An 11,046-nucleotide genomic window follows, 5' to 3' on the forward strand; every position below is an offset into this window, starting at 1 on the left:
TCACATGCTTCCACCGTCCACTTTCCTCACTCAGCAGTTTCCCCTCAGAATTCTCAGGTCCTGCTTCCATCTGCAAGTCTGAACTTTTCCCTTCAGCCTCATGTCTTTGCTCCATCATCCGTTTGAACCCCCTTCTAAACTCGACCAAAGTTTCCACCTGCATCTCCAGTCCTTGGATCTTTTCTTCCATCAGCTCTATCAGTCGGCACTTCATGCAGACGAAACTCTTTTCGGGTACCCCCTCAAGGATCATATACATGCCACATCTTCCACATCCAGTCATCCTCATTGTGTCTTTCACTGCTACCTCTGTATTGGTTGTAGCCTTCCCACCTAAAACCTGTTCGTCTAGGAAACAAACTGAAGCAAACCACCACCACCTACAGCAAAAAAACCTCCCAACAGGCACCAGAACATCAGCAGACCACCACCCACTCCCTTCACTAGCCTGTTAATTCCTCTGCCTAGGTCTCTGTCTCTGCTGCAAACTCCCTTGTTTACAGCTCTGTTTGCTGGCTCCTGTGCCGCTGCAGCTGTATATAACAATTCAATGGCTGGAAGTTGAAACCAGATGAATTCAGCCTGGAAATAAGGCACACATTTTTAACAGTTATTAAGGATTGGAATAATTTACCAACGGTCATGGTAGATTCTCTATCACTTATAATTTGTAAATCAAGATTTACAAGATCTTCTAAAAGATATTCTCTAGGAATTATTTTGGGGAACTTCTATGGCTTGTGTTATTCAAGAGATTATACTAGACAATATATTTCTGGGGGGAATACTCCACCAAAAATTAAAAATTCTGAACACTGTCTTTTAAAATTCTGCATATTTTATTTGTCAAAAACACAATATAATCACAGCAGTTTCAATTATTTTGGCAATTTTAAAATATCTGTCAGCAAGTAGGTCTGACAATACAGCCAACAACAACAACAAAATCAGGAAATGTTTTTTTGACAAATAGATTCCTTACTAGGTATACTATTACAGAACTTGATGTATCTTTGTTAACAGTTATCTTCTCTTTCAGTGAAATTAAATATTTAAACAAAGTTATTACACAAACCAACAACCTGGCCTAAGAGGGCACCAGCATCCGCAAGTACTGTTTTGTGTGTCTGTCATGTGTTAGTCCAAGTTCAAGCTAGTGTGTGTACCGTAAGGTTTTTGGATCATGCCACTAGCGGGAGTGGTGTTGGTGAGTTAGCGGTAGTTTAGCTGTAGGATTGTGGATGGTTAGTATGGGGGAAGGAAGACCCAGGGTGGAGTGTGTGGGGGTGGGTTGGGTTGGGTCATGTACATGGTTCACCAGCCAACACCCTTTTGTCTCCAGAAGTGGTATGCATGTCCCTGTGCCAGGCACAAATGGGAGTGCTGGGTGTGTGTGTACACGTGCAGTGATAGGTGGGAGTGCTGTGTGTGTGTACACGTGCAGTGATAGGTACAAGCACTGGGGGGGTGCGTGCACACATGCAGAAGTAGATAGCCCTGAGAGTGTGCGCGCACTGATAGATGGAGCACAGGGTGCGTGTGTGTGCAGTGATAGGTGGGCGCGTGGGGCTGTGTGCGCATATGCGCACGCACAGTGATAGGTGGGAGCACTGGTGGGTGTGTGTGTGCACGCGCGCACACGCGCAGTAGTAGGTGGGAGCAGAGAGGAGTGGGTTCCGGTTTGCAGGGAATGTAAAAGGGGAGGAGGCACCACTAGGGTCATAAGTCACAACCAGTTTAATTTAACAGTACGCCATAAGGTTTACACACTGAACCTCACTGCTCAAGCAGCAAAAGTGCTCATGTGTGTGCAAAGACACTATGTGTATATGTAACTAATATTTGAAACAAGCAAAACTGGGAAAGGAAGCATTTTGGTGGAAATCTCAAAATCTGCATGACAAAATAAGTTCTGCAGGAAACATTAATTCTGCATTGTGCAGAGGTGCAGAATTCTAGCAGGAGTAAAAAGTCCCTTCTGGCCCTGGAATTTATGAAAATTACAATGGAAAAATAAGTTTCTAATCTACAGATACTGTTTAAAAGCATGACTAAATAACTAAGAATTATTTATTGAAAGTTACATATGTAATTGAAATGTGAGCCCATGAGGCAGCCATAGATGGCCTGTTTGAAGACAAGGTAATCAGAGCTGCAGTCAGACACAGAAAGCATCAGGGTTCTCCTCCACACACCCCCCACCTCTTACTTTAAAAGTAGTTTTCCTGAGGGAGGATGGGGGAGGGGAGAGAATAGAAATTTCTTTAAAAGAGTTGTGAAAGTGTTGTGCTGTTCCCTGTTTGTCTGCAGCTCTGATCTTCCTACTCCTGGATGATTGTATTTCAGTGGTAGGAGACTGGGATGTTTCTAGTTTATTTGGGTTCTTATATTACACTCGTCCTTTTGTGTAAAACCTCTAATTTTGCTCTATGAGAGCTGCTATGGGAAGATAGGAAGTTTATTCACTTGCCATGACAGAGTTTGACTCCCTCTTAGGTGGGTTTACTCTAAGGAAGATGAAACAAAAAACGTTTTACAGACCCACTTACCAGCTCATGTGTTTTCTGTGGCTCAGTTGAGACTGTGCAGACTCTGGATCTTCCCTTCCTCTGAGACAAGATGCTGACTAGTTGGCATCCATGATTTTCCCCACTCACTGGGGCTCCTTCTGCTTCTCCAGTTTGGGTCCTTATCTGAAGAAAACTTATTAGCCTGCTCTACCTCTCAGAGGAGAGTCTCTCATCAAAACCTGCCAGGATGGGGATCTGTGTGCTCTCCATTGAGCCATGGAAAGCAAATTAGAAGAGGGGAGTATGATTGGTCTTTCAGTGGCTGGGCTCTGTTTAGCTGTACACCCTATAGAAAGACACCCAAGGAAGGGAGATAAGAGAGTTGGCTGAATGAGAAGAGGGAGCCACTGGCTGATGGAGGAGGGAGAAAGAGAACCTGACCCTTTCTGAGTACAAAGCTTTTCAAATGGAAACCCTACTATAAGCAACTATACTCAAGGGCCATGACCCTAGCCAATAGTGTCTAGTGAAAGTACAGGGAACACCAGGTGGCAGCTATGGACATTTCCCTGCTCTGGACTAGGAGGTAACTCCAGTGTCATGGGCTCTGAGTCTCACTGGCAGAGAACTTTTGTGGCCTCACAAGCCTCCTGGTTACCAGGATGCATCTGAACACGATGAAGCCTCTTCCAGGGTTTGGGGAAAGATGGAAGTAGGGGATCCATTTCACCTGAAGGCTTCTGGTCTGTCTAGTTACCTTGGAGGGCCATGCTGAAGCCCAAGGTGTACCTGACATTTCCCTTCCTGGATTAGGACAAGACAGATACTTAGATATATGGATCAGAGGAGAGGAGGATTGGACTTTTGGCAAAAACAGGGACACATGCAAAGGACATCTTTGTCATTAGGGAATATCAAATAGGGAAGACTACAGGCAAATGCAGGTAGCTCTTCCATTCTGTTCTTCTCCCCAGGGTTATTGTTACTCAGGAACTATCTTCAGGATGAGGGACTGCAGAGCTATGAAGTAGAGAGGTTTGTATAACCTGAGAACAAGTTATTAGATTCCTCAAAGACACTGGGCAACTAACTGAAGAGTAGACTTCAGTAATTATACCACCAGATAAGAGGATCTCCTAATCCCCAAACAAACTCCTGAACACAGTGGCAAGAACCCTGAGCAAGGTCAGAGACGAGGCCTTTGATGGAAACCTTCAGGAAATAAAAGATGGCAGTCACTCTGGTCCAACTAGATGAGGGTAGGGGGGTCGGGACTGTTACCTGCCTATCTGGAACAGAACCATCCACACAATCAACTGCAAACATTATCATTTTTGCTGTCGGTACATCAGCATCTGAGCCACCCTATAAAAAATGTACAAGTCCTTTAAGAGTGTCTTATTGCAAACCAGGCTGAGACATTTTGGCGTCAGGGCCTGAATAAGTTACTGGGATCTGCTGACAAAGGTCTTGGCATAGGAACATCGGACTGCTAATCCCTTGGAAAAGCATCAGCAGGTCCAACGTAGCAAGGCTGCCAGTCTCAGGCAACTAGGATTAAGGGAGTCCCTATGACATACAGTTCTCTTCAACTCCTCCATGTGAGTGCTGAGGGAAAGCACATGCCAAGACAAACATTCCAAGGAAAAGCAAACATGGACTAGTCTAGTATTGCTAGTCTGGATACCTGCTGCCAAGAAGAGAACATTTGTTGGTAAGAGGGCAGTTACTGCAATGATTCCCCATTTCTTAGAATGGGTAGATTAGTGGGGAACTCTGTAAAACACCACACCAACCCATGCCCAAAGGAGCATTCCAAACTTTGAGACTCTTCTAGTGGGATCTAGGGCTCAGCTCTCTAATCGAGATTGCATTTCAGTAGAGGGGAGAGGCAGGCAACTGGAAAGTCACACAAACTTGAAGAATCACTGGCTAATCTGAGATCTTTTTACTAAGGTTGTGCTTGGGACCTAAGTCTCTAGACCAGCGTGGGCAAACTTTTTGGCCTGAGGGTCACATCTGGGAATAGAAATTGTATGGCAGGCCCTGAATGCTCACAAAATCAGGGTTGGGGTCTAAGAGGGGGTGTTGGCTCTGGTTGGGGGTGCAGGCTCCAGGGTGGGGCCAAAGATGAGTTCAGAGTACAGGAGGGGGCTCCAGGCTAGGGTGTGGGGGGTTGAGGGCTCCAGCTGGGGGTGCAAATGAGAAGTTTGGGGTGTAGGAGAGTGCACTGGGCTGGGACTGAGGGCAGGACGGGGATCAGGGCTGGGGATAAGGAGTTTGGGGGGAGGCTCAGTGGTGCAGGCTCCAAGCAACGCTTACCTCAAGCGGCTCCTGGAAGCAGTGGCATGTCTCTTCTCCAGCTCCTATGGGGAGGCATGGCCAGGCAGCTCTGTGTGCTGCCCCATCCGTAGGCATTGCCCCTGCAGCTCCCATAATTTTTGGCAGGCAATTACCAACCTGGAATTTAGCCAGGACACTTTACTGCCATTGCTCTTGAAGAGTACCACAGGTTCTTTAAAATTAGCTCTGAGTTTAAGTTAGTTTAAAAGTGTTTTAAAAGGGATCATTCAAGCTCAAAAGCTAATTCAGTAGTCAAACATATCATGTCAAAATTTGCAGGTAGTAAATGCCCAAGACAAAAATGCTGTAAACCAGTAGTCCCCAACTTTTCAGTCCCATCTCTCTCTCCCCCCACCTCACGTGTGGCTGGACAGGACTAAGGGGAGGCCAAGGCTGGGGATAGATCTGGGTCTGGGAGCAGAGCCCCAGCTATGGCTCAAGCAGAGTGAGGCTCGGTGGTACTCCCGCTCTGCCCCCGATGAGGGCTGGCCCAGCCCTCAATGTTCCTCCACGCCTTCCTAGAGGGGCATGTCCCAGTTCAGGGACCTCTGCTGTAGACAGGATGTTCATCACAATAAGAAACAGGAAGTCCAACTGCCTCATGAATTAGGGAACGAAAGCACTATCGTTATTTTTGTTACACTCTGAAGTGGATACAACTGCTTCTATGGCCACAGTACAAAAATGGCTAAGGATCCTGGTGCCAACCTAGTAAAAGTTATACTGTAGAACCCGAGTTATGAACACCAGTTACAAACTGACCAGTTTGGAATCAGAAGTTCACAATCTGGCAGCTGCAGAGACCAAGAACATCAAATACAGTAAAATTCTGTGTTAAAAGTAAACTTCCCCTTAATTTTTTTAGTAACTTTGTGCTTGTTTCATTTAAATTAAGATGTCTGAAAGCATTTTTCTTCTGCATAGTAAAGTTTCAAAGCTGTATTTAAGTCAATTTTCAACTGTAAACTTTTGCAAGAACCATAACATTTTGTTCAGTTAGAGTTACAACTTCTATTCCCAAAGTATCTGTAACTGAGGTTCTACTGCACATCCAGTCAGATTCAAACCAATACTTTTTTTTCCATTTTAGCCTTTCAGTCAAGTGGGACAGGATTCCTCATCTCCACACTCCTCCAAGCCTCTATCTGGTCTTGCTTTCCAGCTTAAGCAAACCTCCCCTCCGCCCCCAATATGTAATTTGTATCCACAGCTATATGTCAATATAACAGAAAAGTAGGTAACCACCATTTCAGATACTGCCAACTATTAATGATCCCTCAAATGCTACTAACAGAAAATATGCCACAGCTGTTCTGAATACAAGCATTTGTTTTCAGCTGACTAGCATGATCAGAACTGTTACATCAGTGACAGCCTGATGACTATGTCTAAATCAGCTCCCCTTCCAATCAAATTTAGCTTAAATTGGGGCTCTAGAGGTAGACTATCTAAAGCTATTCCAAGTAGTAAGATCCCTCTAATGCCAAAAATAAACATTTATCAAGTTGTGATGCCTATTTTAAATGGACAGCATCAACTTCAAAAATTACTTCCTTGCAAATTTTGTAGCTAGTATACCTCTAAACAGGAAGCTACTAAGTTGGGGGAACCGCAACATTTTGTAATTGTTATCTAGTCACTTTCTGTTGCTGCAAAAGCAAATATGTAGAAAAAAGCATTTTCTTGAAACTAGTGCAGCTTTTTCTTTACATGCTCACATTGTTCCCTTTAAGGATACCTAGTACATTTTTCAGATACTTCAAAACTGCAGTTGTGTCCTAGCTCATGGGATGACTACTGTATCACGTGCACTGACTCAGGGCTGGCATAGGTCAAATGAATCTACTTGACTGATTGACTAAGGGCCAAAGCCTGAAAACAGTGCCAAGCAGCAAAGTGCATTTGGAAAGTGACAGTATTCCGAGTCTTCCAAATTATAAACCACTTGTCCTCCCCTCCAAACCCCTATCCCATTTTGCTTGCATTCCCTGAATTCTACACCAGCAGCAGCTCTATACTGTATAGTATCTCCATTCCATTAGCTAGTGAGTCCAGGAGACTACCAAACTCTTAGTTATAAAGACAGCCACGGTCTGTAGTGAGAAAAATTGCTCTGGTCTTCCAAATGCACCCCCCTTTCCTCCAAACACACAAAAGCCAACTACTATTAAATAATTTATTAGGCCATAATACACAACTTTTAGCATCAAGCTCTTATGTACATGCACATAAAACTTCTACTCTGACTACCCTATTCAGGGACTTTAGCTCTTTTGCCCTTGGCCTTGCGGACCTCTTCGATCAAATCTTTCAAATACTGGATTTCTTTGCTCAGGGAATCTGCCTTCTCCTTCAGTGCCTCATTCTTCTGCTCTAGCTCTCGGCACTCCCCAGACAGCGCCTCCTGTTCTGCCCTTTTCTTCTGCCGATAACGTGTAGCAGCTGTCTTATTCTGCTCCATCTTCTTCAGCTTCTTATCAGCTCTTTTCTCTCCCTTCACCTTTGCTGACACTATCTTCTCGGCAGGATGATCATATGGTTTGGGCCTCTCAGATTCACAAGTGGGGTCTGTAGCAAACTGGCTGTCAGTGAGAGATTCTACAGAGGTGGTTGGACTGTGTTGGGGGGTCCCTAGATAAGACTCTGGGCTCATGCATATTCCACTATCATCTGAGTGGGCTTCCTCCTCTTTCTCCAACTTGGGGACCACCACTACAAATGTAGTGGCTTCTGACTTTCTGTCTCCTTCCAGTACATCAATTTCACTGCCTAGATCTAAACTAAAAGAATGGTCTGGAGTGGAAGTCAGGGACCCTGGGGAGAGGGGAAGAGACAGAAGGAGGGTGAGTGAGGCCACCTGATCTACTCCAATTGGAAATTCAGGGTGATGGATAATTGGGTCAGTTATTAGTGGAGGTTCCTTGTTGTCAATTTCCTGGGTAGGAGGGTCTAATAGATCACACGTGTCTTCCAACGTGGCGATGAGCTCGTCTGGAGAGACGGTGGCTTCCAAGTCATCCATTCCTAACAGGGCATCAAAGTCATATTCCTTCAGATCCATCTTCTCCACCATCCAATCCATGCCTGAGAAGGCATCCTCTGCAACACAAGGAAGCTTAATTACCATAAGAGTACAACAGTCTCACACACAATCAACTCAAGCCTTATGCAAAATATTTTGTATCTGGAGTTTCAGATTTTTCTCCTCTATCCATTCCCTCATTGCTAAACTTTTTCACATGCCAATTTGACAAATCTAGTACTTGCAGCAGATTCTGCTGCCATCACTTTCACACATTCTGCACAGTAGAGGCGTGCTCAGGCCTAATTTTTAGGTCTGACCCAGACTGGACCCAAGCCCACTTAACCCTGAGAGGGTCAAATTGTTTTCTAACCTAACCCCAATCCAGCACTGCCACTGCTTCATGCCCAAGGGGTCAGCTCTCCTTTATCTGCCTCTTGTGGCATGAAGAGGCTGCATGCATCAGCAGCTTCGTGGCTCTGCTCCTGCCACCCACTAGCATGTGAGAGACTCTGACATGCACACTCACTGTACTGTGGAATGAGGTTTTGGCAGAACCAAGAAGCTGCACCAACCTGACTCCAAGAGAGTTGGGTTGTTTTTCTATCTGATACTTGTCATTTGTCTGGGATGGGTTGCAGGGCTCTACTATACAGGCCAAAATAACCCTGAGAGTGACTTATGACATTCCATTTCTCTCTGGCTCCTCCAATCTCTACATTGGAATTGAAGTGTTCAGGGAGAGACTTCTAAGAGATAAGTGAAAGCAAATGACAGCAACATTCCCATATCTTGTGGGATCCTTCCCCAAAGTATAGGCTTCTGAACCGTATGTGGAACATGGAGGAAGATGCCCTTGATTCTAAGAAGACAGCTGTTTCATCCACCTAAAGAGCTCACTGGTTAATTACAACAATGGCAGAATGTTAAGTGATATGCAAATACTTCCTGACAGGACACTTGATGTGAATACCTAGTCTAAACTGATCCAAGCTGATATTTCCTGTGTGAATAAAGTAATGCCTTACCCTGGCTGTTATCTGTGATTTTGCCCAAACTATCCACAGCCAGCCAGTTGGAGGAGACTGCCTTAGCCTTGTCGCTGGAGAACCCATGCGAACAGAGGGGCTTGGCCACCTCCAGGTAGTCATCTAGAAGTCCTAGGCTTTCCTCAGCCACCAAAGACGACTGGTTGAAGGGGGATAGTAAATCCCCCAACAGCATCTCGTTGTTCAAGAGGTTCATCTTGGTCAAGTTTTAATGCTTTTTTGTCAAAGAGTGTAGATGAGTAGGTGTCTTTGTCTATTACAGCAATGCTGCTGTGAGGTGCTTTGAAAAACCTGGAGCAAAGATAAAAGATCATTTGTTATATAGCAGATGCAGCCATCTGTGTTTGATTTGACTTAAATACTGAATGTTCTCTACCAGTGTAAAAATGTTAATTTAAATAAAACAAAAAAATCCACTATCAAAACTATGTTATGGAACACTAAGCAGACTAGGGTTGTTCCCCTTTTCTGGATCTCACTTTTCCTGTCAGACATCTTCTTTGCTTTTTGATCCCTTCCTGCCCATCTCAGAATCCTATCCCCACAACAGTGCCACCTGGTAACTACTAAAATGGTGCTCATTAAATCTTAACAAAAGGGCCACTTAAGTTTCCTCATGACCAAATATGGTCATCTCTACTCTTAGAGCCACACCCACCATTCTGCAGTGACTCATGCACCTATGCCAAGCTGCAGCCATTTCATGTTCCTGCCCGGGTGCCTCTCTCCCCACCCTATAAATAGGCAGCCATTTTGTGTATCCTGCCACGTTTCCACTGGGGCTACTCCGACAGCAGCTGGCATCTTACAGATTAGAGCCTGCCCAGAACTAGAGCGGCATTAAATAGCTTGGATTCCCAGCCAGTGACCAGGGAAGGGAAACTCTTACTGCACACACAAAAAGGGGACATGTAAGGATGACATGGGCTGTCGCCTGGAAACCCAAGCGGGGTAACAATAGCGGGGAAGTTGGGTGAGAGGCTGAACGAGCATCATCTGCGATTGCTGCCGTAGGATTCCGCCCGAGAGCAGAACCCTAGGGACCCGCGCGCCTCCAGAGGCTCGGGGTAGAGAGGAGGCGAGACAGCTCGCGAGGCTCCAGACTCACGTGCCGACACTCCCCCCCCCCCCCGCATATCCAAGATGGACCGGTCCTACCCTGCCTGTGAGGAATGGTTTCTCCCCGGGCTAAGAGGGTCACAGGAATTCACCTCCCCCACACACGCAACTCACTCACCCCTCTAACGGGATGGAAACGCGCAATGGAACGTTCAGAACGTCTCGAGGGAACAGTACCACCCCCCCCACACACCCTTCGCGAGAAACTAACTCCCTCGCTACGCGCTACACCATTCTCAGCCCCCACCCCCGGACCGGGGAGAAACCATTCGCCACCATGGGGGAGGCGTTCTCAGCTCCCTAGTCCGTGCCCCCACCCCCACCCCCACCCCCTTACTCACGCCATGGTTGCAGACGCCGAGGATGGGCCGAGGACGCCGCTGCTGTTGCTGCGCCCGCTGCACTGGCCGATGCCGCTGCTGGCCCTGCCGCCCTTACAAAGCCATGGCGGCGGCAGCGGGCCGGCTGGGTCCGAGCTGCGCCCACACAGAACCTCACAGAGCCCTAGACAGACAGACAATGAGAAGGCGCGCCCCGCGCTCCCAGCTTATATAGCTCCCGCTTTCTTGCGTCTAACAAAATGAGATCCGGTAACACTGTGTCCTTCCGCCAGATTCACCGCGCGCTCAAAACTGCCTGTGCGACTGGAAAGGCTCTGCGCCCAGCTGCCTTCCCCTGCCTGGCTAAAGACACCAAGTCTCTTGGTCTCGCACACGGCAGAGATCGCGGCTAGCGAACACGCGTCAGAAATAATACAGGGACTACATTATATGCCACACTGACACTATACCGCAGTCTCGAAGTGACGTCACGCAGAGACAGGGGCGGGGCCTTACCGCACCTCCGACTGAGCATGCCCAAACACCGTCTCTGGGCTCAGTAGAGCACAGGGCATACCACGTGGGCTTGTAGAGCGCTGATTGGCTGATACCGCGCGTTCACGTGTGATGCGAGCTACCATTGGTTACGGAGAGAGAAAGACGCAAATAGCGGGACCCGGAGA

The 11,046-nt window shown here is 46.7% G+C and overlaps 1 protein-coding gene across 1 annotated transcript; it reads right to left on the reverse strand.

The window, feature by feature from the left end:
* Nucleotides 1-7,015: 7,015 nt before the first annotated feature.
* On the reverse strand, nucleotides 7,016-10,647 carry ATF4 (activating transcription factor 4). The gene is made up of 3 exons (XM_032779907.2): nucleotides 10,385-10,647; nucleotides 8,904-9,215; nucleotides 7,016-7,952 (listed from the first exon to the last, which is right to left on the reverse strand). The coding sequence occupies exons 2-3, from the start codon at nucleotides 9,118-9,120 to the stop codon at nucleotides 7,105-7,107; spliced, it is 1,065 nt and encodes a 354-aa protein (XP_032635798.1). The 5' UTR covers nucleotides 9,121-9,215; nucleotides 10,385-10,647; the 3' UTR covers nucleotides 7,016-7,104.
* Between the last annotated feature and the right edge of the window lie 399 nt (nucleotides 10,648-11,046).

Source organism: Chelonoidis abingdonii, chromosome 1 (genome assembly GCF_003597395.2).
Source record: "Chelonoidis abingdonii isolate Lonesome George chromosome 1, CheloAbing_2.0, whole genome shotgun sequence".
NCBI classification, from domain to species: domain Eukaryota; kingdom Metazoa; phylum Chordata; order Testudines; family Testudinidae; genus Chelonoidis; species Chelonoidis abingdonii.